General features: G+C 57.8%; 1 protein-coding gene across 9 annotated transcripts in view; it reads right to left on the bottom strand.

Moving 5' to 3' along the window:
• TNS1 (tensin 1) overlaps positions 1 to 25315 on the bottom strand; it is a 167018-nt gene that overhangs the window by 11767 nt on the left and 129936 nt on the right. For 5 of the 9 annotated variants that reach the window (XM_069480915.1, XM_069480826.1, XM_069480345.1 and 2 more), the window contains 6 exons: positions 18743 to 18939; positions 17685 to 17760; positions 13814 to 13906; positions 12860 to 12883; positions 5488 to 5686; positions 1889 to 2958 (listed from right to left, as the gene is read on the bottom strand). In XM_069480915.1, coding sequence (XP_069337016.1) covers positions 1889 to 2958; positions 5488 to 5686; positions 12860 to 12883; positions 13814 to 13906; positions 17685 to 17760; positions 18743 to 18939 — 1659 coding nt within the window. Of the gene's footprint in view, positions 1 to 1888; positions 2959 to 5487; positions 5687 to 12368; positions 12408 to 12859; positions 12884 to 13813; positions 13907 to 17684; positions 17761 to 18742; positions 18940 to 25315 lie in introns of all 9 variants that reach the window. The other 4 variants (XM_069480923.1, XM_069480440.1, XM_069480730.1 and 1 more) reach the window with 2 other exon arrangements.

Raw genomic sequence — 25315 nt, 5'->3', positions numbered from 1 at the left:
CCCGGAGGCCACTGCTGTGTGCCACACACACCCCTTCTCTGGCAGACGAGTCCCCCCACCCCCAGTGCACGGACCTTGGAATCTGTCAGAGAACGTTAGGTTCTGGATGGAGCTTGGACCGGCCAGAGCCCAGCTGCTCAATTAGACAAATGAGGAGAGGTTCAGAGAGGGGAAGTGACGTGCCCAAGTCATGCAAGGTGACCAGGGAAGCCTTCTCAGGTAAGAGGCTGTGCCACCCAGCTCAGCACCAGCTATGCCCTCTCTTCCTGTCTAGGTCAGAGCACGTGCAGCCCTCACCCTCTTCCTTCATCTTCTGGCACCAAAGAAAAAAACAAAGGTGTCTGGGGGAAGAAGAAGAGGAGAGGAAAAAAGGAATATTCTAATTCCACATTTTTTTCTCCTGTCTTCAGAGACGGAAGCCTGTGCTAAAGACGCTGTACAGCTAAGGGAGAGGACAGGAGACACGGACTAGTCTCCAGTGCTTAGTTAATTTCAGCTAGTGATTTACACTCCTTTAGGCTTCTGGGATTTGTGTCTGCAGGACCTTCAGGGAGAGGTCGGCTTCCTTTCCCGGCAGCTGTGCACTGGAGAAGGCCGCCGGGTTGGGCAGCTGGGCCGTGCGACTCTGCCTCTCCCTGCTCCGCAGCCCCAGGCCCCGCTGCTGCTGTGGCCTGTGGCCTGTTTAACGAGCTGTCAGAGGCGGCTGCAGTCCCATGTGCCTTCCTGTGTTGACTCCAAAGGTTATTTTAAGCAGGGAAGATGGTGGGAAACAGGAAGTGTCCCAACTACTAGAAGTTCTGCATCCTTCAAGGAGAGGGGCTGGGAACCAGATGTCCTCCGTGGGCGGCAGGAAACAGGGGGTGCAGGGTCACTCTAGGTGTCCCGGCTTGGCAGGCTCAGGGCAGGACCGGGAGTGACACAGGGAGAATATGGGTAGCTGGGGCCCATCCAGGGCTGCCTGAACCAGGCTAAATCTACCTCGAACGACGCGCGCCCCAGGGCCACTCCGCACTCAGCCAGCTGTGAGGTTTGCCCCAGAAGCTGCGGATCAGCTGAAGCCTTGTCTTTGCGTTTAGACGATGAGCTCTCTAAGTAGAGGCACAGATGCCAAGTCTGGGTGATGGGTAAACAAGGCCCTGCACAAACCTGCACAGGCCTCAGTGAAGCCAGGTCTAAAGAAACGGCTCCGGTGAGAACGCCCAACCCTCAGCCTTGGCCATGCCACACCTGGCCGCCAGGTCTGTGACGAGCGACGTGGGACCATGGGGGCGGCAAAAGGTATGGAGGCGCAGGCTTGGGAGGCAGGTTTTCAAGGTTATGCTAAATCACCACAAACCTCAAGATACAGACACATGATAATGACAGCTCTAATTACGCTTCAGGAGCATTGGTTTTGGGGCGGCCTGGGCTGGGACTGGCAGCCTGGCTCTGCCGTGTACTAACTGTATGACACCGAACAAACGACAGAGCCTCTGTAAGCCTCACTGTGTCAAATGGGGATAATAATACCCACTTTACCAGGTGGCTGTGAGAATTAAATGAGATAGTACTTAGCCCAGAGCCTGGCACACAGCATGTGCTCAACAAGTGGCAGTGGCTACGATAGGGGTGAGAATCATGACAGTAATGCCATTCACTGTTAGCATTTCCATCATCATCGCCCGCATCTGCAGCCACATCCTCATCATAGCACCCACGACCATGCTCACTTATTCTGAGGACACCTCCAGCTCCTGTTGTACAGATCAGGAAACTGAGGCCAGAGGTCAGTGATTCACCCAAGGTTGTCTGCCGAGGGAATGTCAGAACAGAGACCGGGACAGATATCCTAACTCTTGGATTTAACCTGTCAGCAGGAGAGAGGGAAGTGGGAGGAGAAGAGGCCCACCTGGCATGGAGTACTTGGAGAAGTCGGGCAGAGTGTGGGAGAAGGAGACAGTGCTACCCCCGCTGGGACTGGACATGCCGCTGGCGACAGGCGAGGACACCTTCCCGTTGATAGTGGCGTAGTTGGGGAGGCTGCCCGCTCGGTCTCCCACGGACATCCTCCGCTTCTCTGGCAAGGCCGGCGTTGGGCTCCCTTGCCGGAAGGCTGCTGAGTCTGGTGACGGGGAGGTGGCCGGGCTGCTCAGGCCAGGGTAGTAGGCCGGGGAGACGGGGAAGGAGGGCGTGGAAGGAGCCTGGTAGCCGGAGGCACTGCTCTGCCGGGACAGTGTGGGTCTCCGGTCCTCGGGGGTGGTGTAGCCACCATAAGCCACGTGCCGGTCCAAGCTGGGGCTGCCAGGAACCACAGACCCAGACCCTCCCAGGTGACGGCCCAGGCTGGGGCTTCCAGGACTGGCTATTGCGTTGCCATGGAGACCAGAAGCCAGGTTGCCTTGGTGGGCCCCAGGGTGCCGGCCCAGGCTGGGACTCCCTGGAGTGGTGGCCACACTGCCGTGGAGGCTGGAAACCTGGTGGGCCCCCGCTGGGTGCCGGCCTAGGCCGGGGCTCCCCGGAGTGATCATTGTGCTGCTCTGGGGGCTGGAGACCGTGTTACCATGGAAACCAGTGCCTGGAGGACCCATCACCTGGCGGTGGCTCAAACTGGGACTGCTGGGGCCAGCCATGCTGGGGTTGATGGCCCGCCGGCCGAAGCCGGGACTCGGGGGAGTGTTGGTGCCCACTGTCCTATGGCGTGCCTGAGGGCTCCCAGGCACCGCGTGGACGCCAGCCACACTGAACTGAGACCGGGCCTGGCTTTCCGGAGAGGAGCTGAATTGCTGCAGTGAGTAGTCGGGGCTGCTGTAGCTGCTGCCCACCGTCGGGAGAGGAGAAGAGCTCTGGTAGCTTCTCTGGGCTGAAGGGCTGGGCTGCCCCAGGCTGCCGGCGCGGAAGCCAGACTCCAACAGAGGCTGGGTGGGTGTCCGGGGACCCTGGTCGCTGCTCTCCCCGGATGGGAAGCTCCCCACTGAAGTGCTAGGGAGAGAGGGCAGGTGGTGAAGGAGACATTCTCAGGGGGCACTCAGCTCTCCCTCCAACCACTGATAACAGCAAGCATAGCTCCCCTGGCAGTGCGGCAGAATGGCAGGGCTTCTGTACGCTACCTTATGGAACCATCAGAAGAAGAAACTGAGGCTCAGAAAGGTTAGGCAGTAGGCTCAGGACCACACAGCTCATAAAAGACCAGGGTTTCAACTCAGCCATGTGTGATTCCAAAGCCCACACTTTCTTCACTGCACGATGCCGACTCCAGAGCCGTACAGCAAAGCAAAGAGATCTCTCCCACCCAAACTGAAGGTGGCTGTCCTTTGGTAGCCTTCAGCAGCACAGAAACTCCCACTGGAGTTTCCTGCTCCTGCTCCCACTGGGGGTAGCCCTGCCTTGACTCAGTTTCCTCAGGTGTGATATCATCACCCTTAAACATTGAGAGTGCTAAAATTGGGCTTTCACTCCTGGGTGGCTCCAAAAATGCAAAGACAAGGAATCATGGAGGTGAGGGGGAAATTGCAAATAAGACGATTTCAGTTCATTATAAGGTCTGGTCTCCAGCCATTGGATCTGGCCACCAATGGAGCAAGCTGCCTTTCATGGTAATGAGACTCCCGTCATTAGGAGCATTTAAGCATAGGCTGACAGATCTATTGGCCTGAATGTTGTGGAGGGAATTTCCTCTTCTGGGAGGGTAGATTAGATGAGCTCAGAGGTCACTCCTAATTCTAAGACTCTGACAAAATTCAGTTCAGAGAGGACTATTTCTCAGGTAATAGCCACAATCAAAGGTTCCCCTGTGAAGTTAAGTCCAAGTCCATAGGGAGTGACAGATGGCAGTGTGGCATCTGTCAATGCAACCGCCAGAGAGTTGGGAAATCGGATTCTGCTTCTTAATGTTTTCCCATGTGGAAAATGAGGGGGCTGGGTTAGATGACCCTGACTCCTTCCGGACCCAAATGTCAATCCATCTATGATAGGGCAGGAGACGCAAAGGTTGACAGGGGCCTTGTGTAAACCAGAAGCTGCAGGGAGGTGGCAGGCAGGCTGTGCACCAGGTGCCTCTGGGCACGGAGTCTTTACATATAGCCGATGGGCCCAACCTGGAGCTGCAGGCGGAAGTTTCGCATCAGCTGCACCAGGTTGGATACACCCGGGTTCCCTGGGGCTGTGCTCTTGGGCCAGGCAAGAGCCACGGGCAGGGAGAAGGTCAGAGGGGGCCAGAGCAGAAGCCCACCCCCTGGTTCAGAATAAACTGGATTCTGAGGAATGGGAGACAGAGCCAGGATGAGAAGAGCTATCTCTGCTCATCCGCACCCCAGCCCCTCACCCCACCATCACCTGGGGGGGCAGGTCTCAATGCTGCGCCCATGGGGCCTGGCTGGGGAGTTTGCAGGCCCTGTGACATCCCAGGCTGTGGGGGATGGCCCAGGCAGAGTCTTCCCTCCTAGGAGCTGGCGGGTCCTCCTCCCCTGCCTGGCACTCAATGCCTTGCCAGAGCCAGTCTCAACCTCCCTCTCCTATGTCGTCTTCCCCTCCCCATGTCGCAAAGCCTTCACCCCCACTGCCCCAAATATGGGGCCCTCCTCCCTCTGAGCTTATCAGCAGGAACCATCCGCCCTCCCCTGCCCAACTCTGGGCCTTCCTCTCTGTCCAGTGCACTCAGGCAGACGGACGCCAGCTGCCCACCCACCAAGGCACCCCTCACTGGGAGGCTGTGTGCTCCCAGCCCCACACTCCCAACACAGCCACACCCCAGCCCTCTGTCCCTGCTGGGCCGTCCTTCCGGAATGCCCTCTCAACATCCCGCCTGTCCTTCTAGACCCCCCACAAATCCCTCCAGCCCTCAGAAATCCCCTCTGCATCCACAGCCAGAAATAATGGCCCTTGCTCTGCGCTCCAAGCCCTTCACTTATGGGCGAACTTTGGGCACATATGACTCTCATCGTGTGGTGGGCGGGTGCCCCAGCGCAGGCTTGGGGCCGAGGGTAGAGACGTGGGCTCCAGAACCGCATGCCTCCGTCTGAACCCTGCTGCCGCTAGTGGTGAGCAAGCTGTGTCACCTCTGTGCCTCAGTTTCCTCTTCTGAAAAGTGGGAACAACAATAGCGCTCATCTCCTAGGATTGCTGCAAGGATTGAGTGACTGTATGAAGCACTTAGCAAAGTGCCTGGCACCCCAGAAGTGCCCACTTAGGTTCTAGTCATTACTGTCGGTAGATTTTCAATTTGGGAGGAGTCTGCCACATTCACCTTGGTACCACTCATTCCGTCCTGCATAGTTTTGGGTGGTGGAACTGAAAGCATCCTGGGAATTATGCTCACTCATCCCGGGCTCCCCACACAGGCTACAGCACTCAGAGGATGCGCTCTCAACGTGCCTTGACGGAGCGGTTTGCAGGGTGCGGCAATCTGTGTGATTTCTGCCCACCCACACCCTCAGCAGAGCCAAGAGGCTTCACCCACCCCATCCCAGCCCTGGATTCTCACCCCCTGCCCGCTGCCCCCTCCTGGCTCACCTGTCAGCGCTGAGGATGGGGCTGCTGGTGGAGAGGGGGCTGGGGGAGACGAAGGAGCCGCCCAGGGTCCCGTTCCTCAGGGGTGTCTCGTGGCCATAGGCCTGGGCAGCTGGTGCGCTGAAGCTCTTGGGCTCAGGGTCCTGAGCTCGGGGTCCAGACACCGCTGTCCGCGCCACAGACTCGACATAGCTCCGGGGCTCTGCGAGGGGCAAGGGCACAGAGACTCTGAGCACAGGGGCGCAGGGGTGCACTGCGACGCCTCCCGACCTGCCCGGGACACCGTCCTGCTGGGGAAGCAGCACAGGAACAGCCCCCAGAGGACGCAGAGAGCTCCTTCCTGGGGCTCCCCCCTCCGGCACCCACCGTGCCCCACGGCAACCTGTAACCAGGGCCTTGCTCAGAGGGGCTTCCCCAAACGGACCCCAGGCTCTGCCTCTGAACAGGGCCATCGGGAATCTTCCCTCCAAGAACTAGGCTGTCTGTCCACAGGTGCGTCCCCTTTAGCTGTTCCCTTCCTTCCATGACCACACTGTGCAACCCCCAGGCCCTTCTAGGTTCCCCAGGCACTGCTCAAGGCTGGCGCTTGACAGTGGCCCTAGAACTCCTGCCCCACCTTGCCCATATCTCGGGTTGGCACCAGGGTCCACAGGGGCCCAGAATCCAGAGACGGGCTTGTGCACCTGCCAACAGGCCTGTGTGGTGAGTCACGGTCAGCAGGGCCACCGCGCACTCTCTAGCCCCTTCAATGCCAAGACACACCCACCCACCTCTGCCAGACACACTCGGCATCCCCCGGAGACCCACGGCAGGGGACACATCCCCATGGACGTTCCATCACCCACCTCCGGCATTTCCGTAGCACTGAGCAGTTTACAGGCAACCTTTCCACACATCACCCCACCTGGTGTTCAGAACAGCCTAGTGGGGTGGGGCAAGTGCCAGAAAGGCCATCTTACAGATGAGGACATGGAGGCCCCGAGGCTCAGCCAGGACTCAGAGTGCCCGACTGCCCCATGGCCTCTGAGGCCAACCCAAAACTACTCCGTATTAAACAGGAAGCAGCAACAGAGCACTTGAATGGAGAGAGATGACATTCCTGCCACCTCCAAACCTGGCACTGTCCCTGTCCCATCCAGCAGGGCCCAGAGTCCATGCAGCCCTGGAGAGGAGGCCGGGACTGTGAGGGTCGCTGAGGTGGAGAAGAGCCCCCTCCTCCAGGCCCCTCAGGGTGAGAGGCCCAGGGTCTAGCCAGCTAGAAGGAAACCTCCCTCCCCCTACTCCAAAGAAAAGCTTAATTTGGAAGCTGCCTAGTCACCGGCCCTCACTGCATAGGAACACAGCCTCCCGGGTGTGGCTTCTGAGGTGGCCCCCAGGCCTGACATACTACACCCGGGTCCAGAGGCCACTCTGCGTGCCAGGAGAGGACGGTCCTTCAGCCCAGGGCCCTTTAAGGAGCAGGTCCTGGGGGCTGTGGTGGGGTCTGTGTACAGCTCCAGCCCGAGCCCGCCAGTCTCCAACCAATAGCAGCAACCGTGGATGGGGGTGGGGCAGAACTTCTGCGAAGGGGCAGGTACGGGACAGTCTGTTCCAGGGACAGGGTAATGTAGAACCAGCCACCTCAGCACCCAAAGCTGGAGTCCACATGGGAAGAGTCACCAAGGCCTTCTCGGAAGCCTCCCTCCACCAGCCCAGGCCACCACCCACCTCACAGAAGCCCCAGGCCAAATCCACATCAAAGGCACGGCTTCTGCGCCATCTGTGCACAAGGACCTGCTGCCACTGGAAGACCATGTGGAGAGCCTCTGACCAGGGTGGTACAATGTTTTATAAAGACCTGATAGTAAATATTTTAGCCTTGGTGGGTCAGACTGTCTCTGTCGCAACTACACAACTCTGCCATCGTGGCACGAAAGCACACGGACGACAGGTCAATGAATGGGCAAGGCTGAGTTGCAACAAAACTTTCTTTACAAAAAGAGGTGGGGAGGGGGGAATTTGGCCAGCTGCCATAGTTTTCTCATCCCTGATCTAACCTGTCTCCTCAGCCCAGAGAGGTGGAGCGATGTGCCCCAGGACACACAGCAATCAGTGGCTGTGGACACCAGTACCACAGTCTCCGGACTCACAGTGCTGGCTCTGGGCGGCCTAGAGGGGGCCCACAGCCGCATGGGACACCCAGAGCCAGCTCCACCTGGTGTTCCAGCCCATCAGCCAAAGAAGAGCCAATTCCATATGGCTATTTGTAATGATAAAAAGGACAAACAATTATGTGAGGAGAGTAGGCTTTGGGGTTGTAAGTACCTTGCCCAGGCCACAGCTAGCAAGTGGCAGAGGGGGCCTAGGAACCCAGGCAGTCTGGCCCAGACCTGCCCTAGGCCACTGCACAGATGACATCTGAGGGTCAGGGAGCCAAGAGCTTCAGCGTGTGTCTTTAGTCTTGGGGAACTGGCTCCTTGCCCTGGGGTGGGACCCCAGCTTGGGAGAACGGACCATGAGAGGGTGCCTCACGCACAGACTTGCAAACGACACTGCAGGCCAGAGTCCGCCCATCCCTCTCATTCCCTGGAGGTCAAGTTTAAACCCACATGGATGACACTGTGAAGGTCTGTGCTCCTCTCCTACCCACGGACGTCCTGCTGGTCCACTCTCTACCCTGATCTACATCCCTGAGGGCCAGCTTTTACCCACTGCGTCACCCAGTACCCCTTGCTGGGTAGCTCTGGGTAGCTTTTGCCTTTGGGACTGGCAGGAGATGAGAGGGAGAAAGGAGAGAAGGTCAAGGTTCACCTCCCACCCCCGCCCCTCTAGCCACAGCTCATAGCCACCATCCCCTCCAGCTCTCTCCTGGTTCCTTTAGGCCTGGAGGCGGGTGGGTCCCCACTCTGCCAGGAGCACACAGGTGTGTCACCACCCCTCATTGGTCTGTCTAGACCTTTTAATAATCTCCCTGGTTGCCCCACTGGAATGAACCATCAGTTTTCCAGCAGAACCCTGACTCATACATTGGCCAAGCAGCTTGTGTTACCCTATCCTCGACCCCTTTAAAAACGTACCCCTTCTAGCAACAGTAAAACTGAGACAAGGTGAGCCACAACACCCCATCCCATAGTCAGGACAGAGCCAAGCCTGGGACCTGACTCCACCTGGCCTGCTTGCCATTAGTCAAGGCTGGGTGCCACTAACTGCTCCAGCCTGAACACAGTGACCTGAGCTGAAGCCCCGGGGCCTGAGCGTAAGTTTGCACAGAAGGCGGAAGGGACAGTATATGAGAAACCCTGAGATGGCTATAGGAGGGCCAAGGTCTTAAGGCAGCAGTCCCATTGGCCCCTTCCCGACACCCTTCAGCTCCTAAACCACGGAATACCAGAGGAGTTCTCAAAGGACTAGCAGTCTGAACTTAGGGGGACAGGACTGCTTACCCAGAGAGAAGCAGCAGCACGCGTTCCCACCACAATGTCAGGAAGTGCCCTAGCCAAGGCCACTCAGAGACCCAGCCACCTGGCCCTGCCCTCACCTGGACCCCCACTTCCTTCCTCCCCTCCCACTGCATCCTCCTCCTCCGTCGGGTGGTCTGCCTGCCCCGCAGTCCCAGACCAGTTAGAAATGAGGGAAGACCTTCCGTCCAATCTCCGCTCCTCAGGACCCAGAGCAGTCAGGAGCTTTGGGACATTGTTTGATTTCCTGAGTTTCTCTCCAGACATTGGTTCTCCCAAGTGTTCAGACTCAGATTTTCACACTGAAAATGCTTCCTTTTCTGTCTGCTCCTTGGCTTTTTCTCTCCTCTCCCTCAAGGCAATATACTTCTACTTGCAGGCCGCCTCCCGCTTCTCTCCCTTACTAGAGCCTTTCTGGGACTCAGTTTTCTCATCTGTAAAGTGGGAATGAGACGACCCACCTGCCCAGCTAGGATCGAGTGAGAAGAGACGGGGAAGTTCCTCCTATTAATAACTCGTTCTTGCTATTCCCAGCCCCACTGTTGCTGGCCGGCTCTGCTGTGCCCGTTCCTGCCCCTCCACCCGTTGCTGGCACCCTCTCTCCCGCTGTTTTCCTCCTCTCCTCCAATCCTGGTGCAGCTGCACCCAGAGGCAATGGGAGTTGGGAAGGGCAGGAGGGTGGGGTCAGGGAGGGTGCTTCATGGAGAACATTCCAGGAGCCCAAACCCACGCCAAGTGGCTGCTGGCGGCTGAGAGCAGCTGCAGCACAAGGGTGACTTGGCTCTGGCAGGCCGCGAGCCTCCTCCAGCCCCGTGCACGGTCGGCTCTTCGTCCACACCCTGAAGGGCATTTTCTGCCCCCCAGGAAAGGCTCTTGGCCTGCAGAGAAGGGGACCGCCCACCCTAAGTAAAAGGGAGACGTGGGCTGGGGGGAACAGACACTACGGAAACCCCCGGGTACCAGATCCAGGAGCTCGACAGTCAGAATTTCAAACCTTTCAGACGGGGCCACGCACCCTTCCTCTGACACCCTGTTCCTGCCCCGCTCAGCGCTTCTAACTAACGCTGAAATGTCTGCTGGCATTTCCCTCCTCCCCACCTGCCTCATGCATGTACATCCCCAGAGCCTGGCACAGTGCCTGGCACACAGTAGGTGCACAAAATGTTTCCTGAAGCAATGAAGCAATGAGTAAAAGAATGGATGAATGTAATGTATTTAGCACAGTGGCTTAGACAAGACAGACAAGCCTTCCCCCCGCCCCCAGTTTTTCTTTCCCCCCAGCTGAATAATCCTGACTCCGGTCACTTGTCCTCACAGACCTTTTTCTGTATTTCCCATCAAAGTGTCGGCAGGGAAGTCAAGCACAGACTCGGAGGGTCAGCAAAGAATGCGCTTTAGCCTGACCCGGGAGGGGCACATGAGTCAGGAAATATGGAACTGGTGCCCACAGCCTTGCTCCCTGCCCACCCCCCGACCCCATCGCCAGGCCACGGGGCAGCGATTCCAACTCCATTCTGCCTCCCACGCTGGAATCCCGGGGCATGGTGCCTGGAGGCAGGAGAAGGGCTTTGAAACAGCCACTTGACTGAAAGACAGGAGCCCAGTAACTCCAGTCTGGCTCCGTTGCCTCCCAGCTGTGACCTTGGGCAGACGCCCTGCCCCCACCCACAATGCTGGCCTCAGCTCCACATCTGCAACAAAGATGGGTGTGGCTGAGTTGACCCCTAAGAACCTTCTCCTCCAAACTCGGTGGCTCCAGCTGGAGGACTTGGGGTGCTGTAAGCTGAGAGCCATTCCTGAGGCAAGACTGGCAGATCTCAGCTCAATTCTATCGATGCCCGCACCTCTGAAGTCACCCCAAAGTGGGAGACAATCACCAGGGCGCCTCAGCCTGTGGGATACTCCACCCCTTGGACCTTCCCGCTGGACAGTGTTCGAGATCCCCCCAGGCTGTTTAAGTCAGCCAGCCTGGAGGAGAGCTGAGAGCCTACTGTGCGGTCTGGCGTGGGAAGCACAGGAACGTGGCTCCAGTCTCCAGTCTACTCTAGACTCCCCACTCCCAGCCCCACTGCCCGGTGGGTTGGGAACCAGCGGTTGGCTTCCAGCCTGGGAGAAAGCCCCTTCCCCAGGCACGGGGCTGCAGAGGAGCAAGGAGGGCGGTTCCCAGCAGAGGGATCATGCTGTGACCCACCCGTCCTGGGGTCTGCTGCTGGGAGTTGTCTTGTCCTGCAACCCCCAAGTGGCCTGATGTCGCTGCCCGAACTCTGGCTGGGTAGAAGCAGGCCAAGCCTTCTGGGAAGCCCCAACCATCTGACCTGGGTGACGTCAGATTTAGAGAGGCACAGGCCGTGCCCACTTTGGGGGTTGGAAGATCACGGTGCTGAGCGCAAAGGAAACTGAGAAGTGGACCTAAGAAAGCTAGTCTTTGAAGAAACCAGAACACCTAACACAGAACACCTCAGCTCCCACTTCGTCCCACCCCTCCTGGTGCCCAGAGCCAAACACTGGCCTCCTACCCAGGCTGCACCCCTCTGTTTCACCTGCTGCCCTGAGTCCTCAGTCGAGCTCTGTTCCTCGTGTGTTTAAGGCCTTCCAGCCGATGACACCTCCTCTCTGCTTCCCCGGTGCCCAATGCTGGGCCCAACTAAACCAGGGGTTAAGCTGGGATCCGCAGACAGGCCAATTCTTTGGAACTGTTTTTCAACATTATGTGCATGGGTGTCCTGCTGCATTTCTGTAGGGGGCGAGTCCATAGATTTCCTGAAATCCCCACTTTGTGTCCAAGATCCCAGAAAGACAGACGTGGTACTTTCTGTGTTATATGAAGCCAGGCGGGGGCTTCAAGAGGGCAAATCGTGGTTCCAAGACGGGGGCTCACAGACCCAGGGGCGATTGTCCCCCCAGGGACACTGGCAATGGTGGAGGCATTTTCAATTGTCACGACTGGGTCAGCATAACTGCCATCTAGCAGATAGAAGCCAGGGACACTGCCAGACATCCTACGGCACAGAGTTACTCAGGCCAAAATGCTGAGGTTGAGAATCCCTGCTCCAAGATACGCCTGTGGCGCACACTCCGGGAAAGGGAAGGGGAGCCCCTCCCTGTCTACCTCTGTGGGTGGCGGCACCCCAGGCAGGCGGGCGCAGATGGCGCCGGGAGAGGAAGCAGCAGCAGGGGCGTTTCTGCCAGCAAGGTAGCGCTGCACTAGCACCTGGACGCTGGCTGTGCCTAAACCGGTGCCCAGCGGCTACTGGCTCCCCGCCCAGGATTCAGGCCGTGCCCAGGGTGCTATCTCATCGCCAGGGGTTGGGGACAGGAAGGCTGTGTGCCTGGTCACCTGAGACCCGGTGAGGAAACAGGGTGGCCCGAGCCAGCCTTTTCAAGCTCCACGTGAAAAGCCGTGCCCTCACCCAGACCGTGGAAGCAGCACACGGCAGCTGCACTTACCTTCGGGAGGCTGGACCGCCACCTTCCCCTCGTCCTCCGCTGAGGGAAGGCGAGAAGAGAGGTGGGAGAGGAGAGGCAGGAAAGAGGAAGGTGTTGAAGGTGAGAGGAAGAGCAGAGGAAAGAGAGAGAGGTTGATTAACAGGGATTATTCTTGAGAAAGAGAATTTGCTGAGAAAAGGGAGGCGGCAAAGCCAGGGTGAGGCTGGGCTGAGCTGGGCTCTCCACAGAGGAGCCCACGTGCAGGGCCGAGGTCCAGCGTGCCCAGGTGAGACCCAGGCTCCCTGGAGCCCGACCCTCTCGCAGCCCTGCGCCCAGGGCTCACGTGGGCCGAGCCTCAGGCAGGCGTGTGCTGGCTGGTGAGAGGCAGCCCCCAAACCCCTCAACCAACTCCCCAGTGACTCAGTGTCCCTGGCCGTGCCGGCACTCCAGGTGGGAGGCTGTGCCCCGCAGTGTGTCTTTGTCGGTCACAGTGCATGCCATTGTCTGCCTACCTGGCTGGATCACTCTTCTGGCGACTAAAGAAAAAAAGTGAAATTGACCCCAAGTCCCCACTCAGCCCTAAAACCAGCCTAGGGAGCAACTTTCTGGGCTCAGCCAGCTCCAACCTTCAGCTAAGGGCCCAGGGACTCCCTCTGTCTCCACCCCCCCCCCACCGCACCCCATCCCCGCCCCCGGCCACCCCATCGGAAGGAAGAATAGGAGTTGTGGGCCTGGGTGGTGTCCACTGGGAGGAGCACCTTATCCGGGACAGGCCCAGGGACCCGCCCTCCACTTCAGAACCAAGACCATGTGTGGCCCCAGGGAGGCGCAGCCGTGCCCCAGTCCTCCTCCTGCCTCAGCCCCCACAGCGGGGGCTCCTGTCCTCAGCAGCAGAGCAAGATGCCGCCATGTGGACAGACCAGGGGAGGAGCACAGGCGTGGGAGAGCAGCAGGTCCTTCCACAGGCAAGAGGGCCGGGAGGTGCAGACAGCAGTGGCTGCTGCCCGGTCAAGGGTTTCTTAGCAAGTGTTTTGTGGGCCCAAAGAGGCAGACCAGAGAACTCTCGAATGCCAGGGGCCTGGCCTCTGATGTCACATGGATGCTCAGGGCAGAGCCAGCTGGGCTGCAAGCAGGACCCTGGCGTGGAGCAGCAGGGGCATGCACATATGTACATGTACACAAGGGCCTGAGAACCAGGGATGTGGGGCACCAGGCTTCTAGCAGAGACCTGACTGACTCTAAGGACACTGAGCCAGGCCTCCACATCTCCGAGTCAGAGGAGGCTGGGAGAGGCACAGACCCCACCAATCAAAGGAAAGGAGGGCTGCAAAGGCTGTCACCCCCAACCATTACACAGAGAGCCCCCACTCGGGTCTGAGCTCCTATGGGCACAAAGCCACCTCCTGACCAGATCCCAAGGCCCCGGCCCCTGCCTAGGACCACCTCCCTCCCAGCCAGTCACTCACCGCCTGTGGGGTGCAGCAAGATGTCCGCTGGATTGTGGGGTTTCAGGCCCAGAGCAGACAGGGGTGTCTTGGCCAGACCCGGCGGGGATCGTACTGTGTCAGAAAGAATAGGGGAGACACAGGGAGTGAGAGGCAGGCTGGGGCAGGAGGGCCAGACACACCATGCGAGGGCACGGGTTGGTGAGGGCTGGGCAGCAGATGGTGCCAAGCCGCTTTGGCTCCACTGCCCCGTCCTGTCTCCAGGGGCCTCCACATTTCAGCAGTTTAAAGGAGAAAGGGAAAGAGGCCATGGCGCCCTTGTCCTGGCCCTGGCCTCTGCCTTGAGAGAATCATTTCCACCCCAGGGCCTTGGTTTCTCCCTACCGTCCCTTTGCACTGCCATGGCACATGATGCACACGCAGGTTTCCAAGACCATCCCTGGACTGTCTCCGTCATATTCTCTCTTCCCTCTTCCTGTCCCTTTCCCCAACCCCCAAACCCACACATGCACAGAGTCCTTTTAAACCTTGCGCTTAATAGACTCAGAAGAGAACAAAAGAAACTGGAGGCTCAGGATGACACACCCTGTAAAGGGCAGAGGCAGGAGACGGAGATCGCGGGCCAGACCACACCAACCCTGAGACCCAGGGCCGGCCCTCAGCTCTGTGTGTCCCTTGCAAATCCCAGGAGGAGACAACCCAGTGTGGGGCTCTGTCCCCCCCAAACCTCAGTGTTCTGGAAGGAGGAGGAACCCGCAGTCGTTGGCCAGGAGCACCCATTCCCTGTGTGAAGCCCAGCTCCTCCCAGGCTGCCCATCTGGGTTACAAGTGTCACGTAACACACAAGGTCAGAAAGGGCTGTCAGGCTTTCTCCCATCCGCCAAGCACCTGGCCAGACTCTGAGCTGATCCACAGGGTGGCTGTTATGCCTAGTCACGAGCTGTCTTGCTGGCAGCTGCCACGTCTCCCAACACTCCTCCAAGGTGAAGCAGAAAATGAACTCTGTGTCTCCTGACAGCGATCTCTGGAGCCGGCAGACTGCAGCCCCTGGGGACACTCCCTGCCTCCCAAGGGCCTCAACAGCCTAACTGTGGCCCTCAGACACCCAGGAACCACCCAGCAGCTCCATACCCCTCCCTGGCCACTCCTGCTTTTCCCAGAAGACAGTGAGACCTACAGGAAACTAGCAACAACAACAAAATACCCTCTCGATGCAACATACAAAATGCACCTGTGCAGGGGCAGGTGCATAATCACATGCAAGAGGGAGCAGGGAGACAGCGCAGGGGTCCAGATGGGTGGCCCACCCCTGCGCTCCGCCCCCTCTCTGTCCTTAGAGGTCCAGTGGACAAGTACGGCATAGGGACAAAGGCACACAAACATATACCTGCAGGTACAGGGTAGGTCTAGGCCTGCGTTTCTCTTCTGTCTGTCCTCCCTCTTTAAACACACACACATATGCACACAGGTTCCGTTTCTACCACCTCCACACCCCGTTTCCTCACACGGTGTCTTGCTCATAGACACCTATCAAGCACTTGTTAATGTTTGTCAAATGAATGGAGAGTTGAACATAATTAATTATAAAAGAATGTGTCCAACTTCAGCAGATTCTGTTCACGGAACCACCGTGAAGCAGCCGCAGCCCGCAGCGTGCTGCCCACCCGGTGGGTGCAGCAGAGGTGCAGGTGGGCCTGTGAGAGGAGGTGGAGGGGGCGAGAAGACGAGAGAGGGCTGGGGTCTCTCCTGGTTTTCTCCCCCACCACCTCCAGCTCCCGAGGTCCCCGCTGCCCCAGTTCCCAGGCAGCCTGGCCCTTCTGAGGCACCAGAGTGGGCGGCACTGAGGCCAAGCCAGCCTTCGGCTTCCTGAGAGAAAAATTCCTCGCATTTCTCCGCCTTCTGTCTTCTCTCCCCAACGCTGTGTATTTATGAAACCTCTAACTTGTCCTTCTCCCTGGAGGGACCCACGGCTGGCCAGCGGGGAGAGAAGAAGGCAAAACTCAGTTCTCACACAGCGCGGACGGCTTCCCACCCGGGCAGGGGTGTCCAACCCTTGGCTGCTTGGCCCCGACAGCGAGTGGGAGCAGGTGTCAGGATGGCAGCGGAAGGCCCGGGAGAGAGGTCCCACCGAGTCACAAGAGGCCACAGACCGGCTCCTGAGCAGACTGCTCTAGGCTTGTGCTGCCCGACAGCCAGGCTGCCGCACCGGAGCACGGCCAGCAGGGCCTGCGACTTACCGTCTGTGCGAGACACACACACGACTTCCAAGACTGAGCGTGAAAAAGAATGCAGGATAGCTCAACATGTTTTATATTGATTACATGTTGAAATGATAATATTTTAGGCTGGAGTTCAATAAAACATTAAAATTAACCTCACCAGTCTCTTTCTACATTTTTAAAAAATTATAAAATAAGTCAATATTTTTATATTGATTTGTTTGCCCATTGAAATGAGAATATTTTGGATTTAATAAAAATATTATTAAAATTAATTTCACCAGTTCCCTGTTATGTTTTCTAATGTGGCTACTAGGGAATTTTAAATGACGAATGCGCTCATAAGATATTTCCTCTGGACAGCGTTGCTGTAGGGAGAGTCGCGGTTTCCAGGGGCCGAGGACCAGTCCCAGGGCCGGCCTCCTCATGCCCAAGGTGGCACCAACACAAGTTCTGCTGGCACATGGGCCAGGTACCATGGCCACATTCCTCTCCAGTATGGGACAGCCAGCTCCCAGGGGGATGCACATCCAGGGCTGGCTCTCCCCTCCTCACCCACCCCTTCTCTCCCAGCCAGCATGATCCTGAGCATCACCTGTCTCTCCCTCTATGCTGACCAGGCCTCCTCTGGGGACCCCAAGGCCCCCATGGCTGGTATTTCTCCCTCACTTCATTACCCACAACCACCTCCTCCAGCTCCTCTTCACGTCTCTCCTCCTGTAAAAGGGACACTGCCCCCACTCCCGGGATCATTCAGGTCTCGTCTTTGGGTGGACATGTCTCTGTCCTTTGGGGATTTGCCTCCCAGCGAGTGTACTGGGGGCTACTAACTAAATGCCCCCACTGGAGGCCAAGGATGGACAAGATGGGGGCTCTGCAGCCCGGGGGTCCTGGGCCTTTCTCTCCTTCTTTCTTCCCTACCCTGCCTGAAATGGAAGAGGTGAGTGGATGCAGACAGAAATGGGGGTCAGAAACAAGGTCAAGGCCGGGCGCGGTGGCTCACGCCTGTAATCCTAGCTCTCTGGGAGGCCGAGGTGGGCGGATCGTTTGAGCTCAGGAGTTCGAGACCAGCCTGAGCAAGAGCGAGACCCCATCTCTACTAAAAATAGAAAGAAATTATATGGACAGCTAAAAATATATATAGAAAAAATTAGCCGGGCATGGTGGTGCATGCCTGTAGTCCCAGCTACTCGGGAGGCTGAGACAGGAGGATCACTTGAGCCCAGGAGTTTGAGGTTGCTGTGAGCTAGGCTGACGCCACGGCACTCACTCTAGCCTGGGCAACAAAGTGAGACTCTGTCTCAAAAAAAAAAAAAAAAAAAAAAAAGAAACAAGGTCAAAGTCAAGTCACAAAGAGTCACATGAGAATGGGGTCTGTTGAGTGAAGAAGGTAAAAAGATCCTGAACAAGTCCAGGGTCCCACAGTCAGTCAGTCTGGATCGCAAGACCTGGCACGCTCAGATGTGTGTGAGTCGACAGCCGAGAACAGGGTGGCCACAGGCAATGGAAGAGAAGGGGGTGTGGACTGAGCCACGGGGTGAGAAGCCACAAATCCTGGCTCCACCCCACTTTGCTGGCACACTCCCCCACCCCCAAACCTGAGCTCTCCCCAAGGCAAGGCTGAGATGAGGGTCTGGGGGACACACAGAAGAGAAGCTAGCAGGGAGTCTTACCCCCGCTGGGTGGTGGGCTGCTCGGGGCGGTTCCCTCCATCTCCTCAAAGGCCTCCTTGTAGCTGTGCAGATGGGGCTGCAGGGAACACAAGGGAGGAAAAGGGGGACCTTCAGATGACTCGGGGCAGGAGGACAGCGAGTTAACGAGCCCACAAACCCCGTCTCCGGCCTGACTCCCACTGCTGCTCAGGTAAGTGCAGAGGTCAAAGGGGGATCCTGCCCTTTACAGCCCCAGCACCCCTTGCAGCTGTGAGAGTAGGGCAGTGGCTGTTTGCAAGGCCATGGTCAAGCATGGGCAGCATTCGGGAGCACCTACTTTGGCAATATTTCAGAACAGGGCCAAAGAGAAGGTGTCTAGGGGCAGGGAACTGGGGTCCTGCCAGAAGGCAGGAGAAGACAGATGTCCAAAAGCCACTTATACGCAGAATGACTCTTTAGCCTAGATTTTTAAAGATGGTACACTATCTCATAGGCTGTGACCTGCATCTGAATCTCCCAGGGTGCACATTTAAAATGCAGATTCCTGGGTCCTGGTCCAGATCTGCCATGCTGGACTCTCTGGAGGTAGATTTGGGAACCTATAGGCTCAACAATTTCACTGGTGGCTGTTATGCATACTGAAGTTTGAGACCCACTGCCTCCAACTGCTGAAATGTCTCAGAAATGCAAACACTTCGGCATAACAATGAAATCTCTCAAGAAAATTCCTATTTGGAAAGGTCTCAAAAACATATTTGTCAGTCTATATGATCTGGTTTAGAGGTTGAAGACTGTGGTCACCTACATCAGCCCAGATCCTTACCACCCTATTAAGGGACTCTCTTTAGGAATCAAGAAGGGAACTTCGATCTCAGTATTAATATAAGAACTGGGGGCATGAAGCTATTTAAGGAAGGAAGTGTCCACATGCCGGAGAAGAGACCTTGGGTGAGAATGCAGAGAGGGATGAATTACTGAGTTTACCAATAGGTCAGTGTCAAGGTGGCCATCAGGTTCCTGGAAATGTAAGGTGGGCTCCCCTACCCACTGTGGCCCTAGGACACAGCTCACGGACTCACCTCCTTGGGCCGCCCACCAGGATTGAGAGCGATGGTAAGAGCCAGCTCGGGGGAGACGCACTGGACGGGAGAGCGAACCCCGGGGCTGCGGGGGGATGTGGCTTCCGGAGACTGGTTCTCATACTGTCCATCACTGGCCGCCCGTCTCCGGAGAGGGGCTGGGGGCTCTACGGGCTGCTTCTCCCGAGCCTGCACCCCTGGGAGGAATCAGGGCATGGGGGGCAATGAGCATTTGTGCAAGAAATGACCAGTCTAGCCCAATCCTCCCAGAGAAGGCAGCATGTCTTAGCTCAGGGGCGGAGCAGGGCTGGCCTGTCACCGCCCCACCCCCCACCAGTACCTCCCTCCAGCCCTACTGTGCCCAACTCGGCTCACACCCCCAGTTTTCTCTGCAGGGTAGGGGATCTGCTTAGATTGGCTCAGCCTTCAACAGGAATCTACTCCACACAGGGCTGGGACCAAGAGCACAAAGGACTGATACAAGAAACAGATGTCAACTCCTTCCAACCCCGGAGGCGGAGGGCCAGAGCTTCCAGACAAGGCAGGGCGGGGAAGGGAAGAGAGTCTCCAAGGCAACTGCATCAACCAACCAGCAACATCAAGCCCATGGGGAAGAGCTCTTGGAAAGAGCTAAATTGCATCATCTTGCAAATGGTGCTCTCAAGGAGAAAAAAAGAAATGACCAAGTCTTGTTATGGAGTCCCCAGCCCCAGCCAGGCCCTGGGAAATTTCTTGCCTTCTCTGGGGTTCCCCAACCTTCATCCAGTGCACCTCTGAAACCTCTTCCAACTCCCCTTATACTGACCCTTTAGCTACCCACCCCTCTGTCTTGCCCCACAGATGGCCGAGGATCCCACCCTGCCCCTCCCGGCTGAAGAGCAGGCAAAGAGAAGTCACATGCTCCATCTGCTTTTCTGCACTTCCCACCCCAAGCCCATTCCACAGGCCTGGGGGTGCAGTTAACCTCACCCTCCTTCCTTCCCACCCTCTTTTCTCACAGCTGGGCTGAGGCTCGGAATCCACTGCCTCACTGAGCCGGCTCCCAGAATCCTAGCATACTTGCTGCCCAGGTCCCAGAGGCCAAGACCCAGCCAGAAGGGTGGGCTCCTGAATATCTTCCTGGAGGAGATTCTCCGCCCTGCCTTCACCAAAGATCTCAAGTCACACGGAACCGGAGCCCTGAACACACATCTGGGAACACGGTCCCATGGCACACGTGTGAGTGCATGCACGCGTGTACACACACACACACACACTGCCAGCACCTAGGGAGGTGCCAGTGCAGCCAAGCAGAAATCACCCTCTTTCAGACTGAGTCATCTTCTACTGTCCACCGTGGGGACTGCCTGCCCTGGGCGGCCCCCAGCACTCCCAGCCTGGCACGGCCACAACGGCTGCTGTGAACAGCGCCGGCTGGGAAGCCTTCCTACTTGTCATGGACAGCAGGCTGCCGTCTGCCAAGCCCAGGGCGGCCACACACTCACTCACACACGCACAGTCACTCTGAGACACGTCCTCATGCTCTCCCACACTCAGGGGCTCCAGCAGGGCCCCGTCGGGAGAGTAGCAGGGCTGGCACTTGCACGTTACGTGGGTTGTGCTCGAGTCCCCACTTTGGGCTCTTTATTACTCAGAGACAGCCTTGCTGCCATCTTAGCTGAGAAGGGGACAGTAAACTGGACTCTGGCTTCACTCTGCCATCCACAAACTGCTTCCCTTAAAGCAAATAAGAGCTGTGCCTCGAAGTGCCCTTATCTCAGAATAAAAAAATAGGGGTTGCCTTAATCCCACCCTGGAGCTGCTAGGAGGGTCCACCTGGAGGGAGGAAGGGCGTGCCTTTGAGAGGAGTGAGCTGCATCCCGGAATCTTACAGAATCCCAGGCCCCCAGGCCTCGGGAAGGCGGCCTACAGCTCACACCACACCGGCTGGTGCCCTGGCCTCAAGCCCCGCCTCCCCTCCTGCCACCGAGCCCCCTGCCCCACTCAGGCCTCCTGGGCAGCTTGGACCAGAGCTGCTGCCGGTTTCATTCCTGGCAAAAACATTAGAGAGAAACAGACATAGCCATTGATTTTCTAATAATAATTGTGACAAAGGAGGCCCGTTCGGGAAAGGCTCTTGGGGTTTGGAACTGAGTTCAGCCCCAAGGTTAAAAGAAATGCATTAGGGCTGGTCTCGGTTCCGGGCTCGCCCACCCCCGGCAGCCTCTCTCTGGCAGATCCCTTTGCCTTTCCAAGAGGAGACCGCTTCCCTCTTCGGGCATCTGATGTTTGCCCTTGAAAAATGGGTCTGTTTCCATCTGAGACACTGAATCTCCTGGAGGAACAGAGAACATTCTCCTCCGCCTCCATGGTCAGGGGCCACAGATGGTAGCAGCACCCAGGGTGCTGGAGGGGCTTGCCAGCGGGGGAGGATGTGAGCCCCTGGCACAAGGCAGTCAGCCATCCGAGAGTGCGTCACACCTTCTCATTTCCCCTCTCCATCATGACAGACTGGCACGTGGGAGTGTGTTCTGACTAGAGGCAGGGGGATGGACAGAGCGACCCACAACGAGCTAAGGCACTGCAGGGCAGAGCCTCCCTGTGCAGGAGAAGACCCCTCATTCCACTCCCTCGGGCCAGTCCCTCCCCCCACAGAGCGCTCCATGGCACCAGTGGCCAGTCAGGGCCACTCACATTCTTTGAACACAGTGTCCTACTGTTGTCCCCCTTGGCAAGCCCAGATCTGCCCGAGAGCCATGCTCCCTCTCTCTCGGCTTTCTCTATGGGAGGAAAGGCTGGCATGGCAGAGGGGAGAGAAGAGAGCCCCATTGTTCCTCAGCCAAGCTGGGATGTCTGGATACAAGCTGACAGCCAGTGTCAAAGAGAGAACACCCCTCTCTCATGTCCTGGAGACTGACCGATAATAGAAGTAGGCCTTCTCTGCCATGTCCTTCCTGCCCGCCACCACCCTCCACCCAGGACTTTCTCAATCTCTTGGCCTCATTTCCTCTCTCGGAGCCTCTGTCTCCCACGTGCACACAGGCGGAGGCAGGTGCCCTGCACAAACACACATGCGCGCGCGCACACACAGCCGTAGCCTGACAGGAAGGGCAGTAGGATGCTGGGATGATGGGGGTACTTAGTGGGGCCACTGGGTCGCCCTCAGAGCCTCAATGGCCAGCCCCCACCGCAGCAGGAGACTCTGCAGCCGGAAGCAGCCAGTGAAGAAAGGAGGCAAGAGAAGCTGCCCAGGGGGCTCAGGGAGGTCCTCGCAGCCGGGCTGGGGAGTCCTGCACTCCACTCCAAGGAGACTGAGGAGTGGGGTGCCCTTAGGGCAAGAAAGCGTCTTCAGGATCATAACACCCTGCGTCCAGAACACATCCTCTAAGGGCTGCTTCACACCGGGCCGGCACTGGGCCTTCCCACCACCCCATAAGGACGGGCCCCAGACCTGGGCACCAGGGCACCAGAACAGCCTCACTCCCCAGGGAGTCCTCACGCTGAGCCCAGGATGGTGCTGTGCTGGAATGACAGCTCTCTCCAAGGCTCGCCTGGCATGCGCAGACCTGAGGCAATTCATCCCCTTCATCCGACACACACACACACACACACACACCCTACAATTCTGGGAGCTGTAGTCCTTACGCAGATTAGTACGAGCAGAGCACTGCTGTCCTCCGCCCTTGGATCATGGGGACAAATACCCTGGTGTCAGGCTTCATCACGCGCCTCCCCGACACCCCCCAGACTAGCCACTGCTACCCCCACAGACCCAACTCTTCTTTCCAGCCTTCCGATTTCCAAAAGACTGGATTCCTCAGCTCCAGGTGGCGGGGCTGGGTGTCCGACGGCATGCCGGGGGCTCCAGAAGCGAGGGCATCCGGGAGGCCACCTGCTGGGCCAGGGCACCAGAAAGCCACACGGCGATCACACTAGCAGCCCTACAGCAAGCCATGCCAGCTCCCCTCTGGGCACATCCCCCACCCCAGAACCTACCCTGAACCCTCAGACCCCTCTGAACACTGTGCTCCCCACCACTGGGCCAAGGAAAGGGCAGAGGAAGAAGAGAGGGGAGGGGGCATCTGCTGGAGCCTCTCCCGCTTATCCACAGACTGGGAGGAGGGTCTGCAGAGGTGCCACGTGTTGCCTCTGTGCGTCGACAGTTCCCATCACCCTAAGCCTTTGCCGGAACAGCTGGAGCTGCTCAAGGCCATGGTGTGGGGCAAGCCTGAGCCGCTGTCTTTCTCCTCCCTGACCCGGCCTCCAGGTCCAGAGGAGCAGAGAAAGGATGGGGCGATTCCCTCCCAGGGCTCAAAGCCTGTGGGCCTGCATGACCAAGAAGAGGCAGAAGGTAGACGTTAGTGGACAATATCATCCTCAAAATAACATGACCCTGAAGCATTCATTGTGTCTGGGACATGTCAAACCACTGAGTAAAATACAAAAGACAGAGCTGTTATCTGTCCATTTTTCAAATGGGGAAAGAGAGCTCTAAATAGTTAAGGGACTTGTCCAAGGTCACAGAAGTGCTCACAGGCAGATCCAGGACCAAAACCCAGGAATTCTGACTCTCGGCCATGGGTCCTAGGAGCTGAGATTAAGGGTGGGGTCAGAGGCGGTGCACAGTCCCCAGGGTGCACCAAGCTCAAGAGTAGACAGAACAGCAGGGCCTGGGGCACCATGCCACTGTCTTATGCCCTGTGGCCCTGCTGAGACCTGGCCCTGCACCCCAGGCCATCTGGCCAGGGTGGATGGAGTGCTGGGCTGTCCAGAGCCCTCACTGAGCACTCTCACTGCAAGGCCTGCGTCTCCATGGGGGACCCTGAAGGCTGGACCAGTTATTCCAGACCCTGTTCCCAGCAGGCGAGGCCAAGGCTAGCATGAGGCCTGTGTCCATGCAGAAGTGGAGCTCTGGCTCATGCAGAAAGGAGGCAGAGAGGTTTTGGAGAGAGGGAGGAGGGAGAAGGGGGTGCAGTGAGAAAGGGGGGAGGAGAAAGAGAAAGAGATGGAAAGAGGAGAACAGTAAAAGAGGGAGAGGAAAAGGCAAAGACAGACGAAGCAATGGCAAAGTGAGCAGAGAAGGAAGATGGTGGCAAAGGTCTGGAAGGAATAGCACAGGAGGAAGGAGACGAAGAGAGAGAAACCGAGCTCAAAAGTGGGTGGAGGAGCTCGACAGGGAGAGGGGAGGAGAGCGACCCACCAGAGAGGGAGGAAGCCCGGTGGAGAGAAGAGGGCTGGAAGCTGCCGCTGTGCCCGAGGCCCTGCAGTTTGGCATTGTAGGCTGTGCACCCCACCCCAGGGGAGCCGGCAGGGCGTGGGAGGCAGGCAGGAAGGGACACCAGGCAAGGGAGGCACCCCACCGATGGCACAGGGGACAGACGCACACGGGTGACACAGGGAACGCAGGGGACGAGGCATTAAACAAGACGAAACAAGACAAAAACAAAGAGAAGATCCAGATGAGTTGGTGGTCTGAGTCTGAAATCTGGCCACACACTGGTGGGGGAGGGGGTAGAGAGGGCACTAGATAGGAAGAAGGAGGGATCCAGGGTCCTGCTTCTCCAAAGGGCAGGCCAAGCAGGGTGGCTTGTCCCTCTCTTTTCTAGCCCCAGGGTGGAGGAAGAGGTGCCAGCCTAGGGCCAGGCAACTTCAAGCCCCTGCCCCCTTCGCCTGCCCCTCACAGGCTGTCCCTCCAGCCCTGGTGTCCTCTCCTCATCCTGGCCCCAGGTGACCCTCCCAGCCTGTGCCCAGGGTCACATTCCCTAGCATCCTGGCCCCCCAGCCCTCAGCCCTCCACCCCAAGTGGTCCTCTTTCCTGGGGAGCCCCTCGTGCTTTTCTGTTCCCACACAAAGCTGCTAGGCATCACCAGAAAGTCCTTTAGATAAGCCTGCCGGGTTGCACCCAAGGACTGCTGTGCCATCCTCTCGTCCTCCTGCTGACACCACAGGGGCCCACGAGTTGCCAACACTGCCCCTGCCCTGGCTCCCAGGGCTCATGGCCTTTCACCTTTCCTCTCCTTCAGAAGCTGCTCCATGCCAGTTCCTTTGCTGGTTTCTCCTTCTGTCTGCAATCTCGAAACGTAGGAGGCTCTAGGACCCAGTACTTGGGCCCTCTCCTCACCTAGCCTCACCCCTGGGTGGAATCGGCCAGCGCCATGCTTTACATGGCACACATATGCTGACAACTCCCACATTTCTAAGCTCCAACCTTTCCCCTTACACTGCTGGCTCAGTATCCAGCCGTCTCAGACGTTTCGTGGGCATGCCAAACCTAGTGTGTGCAAAACCTTCCCAGCCGTCACCCATCTCAACAAAGGGCAACGCCATTCCTCAGTTGCTCAGGCCCCAAACCTGAGCATTTTCTCTTTCTCACATTCCACATCTAGTCTATCCATAAATCTTGTTGGTTCCACCTCCAAGATCTGTCTACAATGTGAGCACCTCTCCCCACCTCAACGGCCCACACGCAGATCAACAGCAGCAGCCTCCTCACTGGTCCCCTGCCTGCCATCCTGGCCTGGCTTGTTTTAGAACAAGTCAGATCATGCCATTCTTGGGCCCAAATCCTTCCTAAGCCTTCTCATGCCACACAGA

Source organism: Eulemur rufifrons, chromosome 1 (genome assembly GCF_041146395.1).
Source record: "Eulemur rufifrons isolate Redbay chromosome 1, OSU_ERuf_1, whole genome shotgun sequence".
In the NCBI taxonomy this organism is placed as follows: Eukaryota; Metazoa; Chordata; class Mammalia; order Primates; family Lemuridae; genus Eulemur; species Eulemur rufifrons.
The sequence above is the reverse complement of the archived record's forward strand: the minus strand, read 5'-3'. Positions and strand labels throughout refer to the sequence as shown.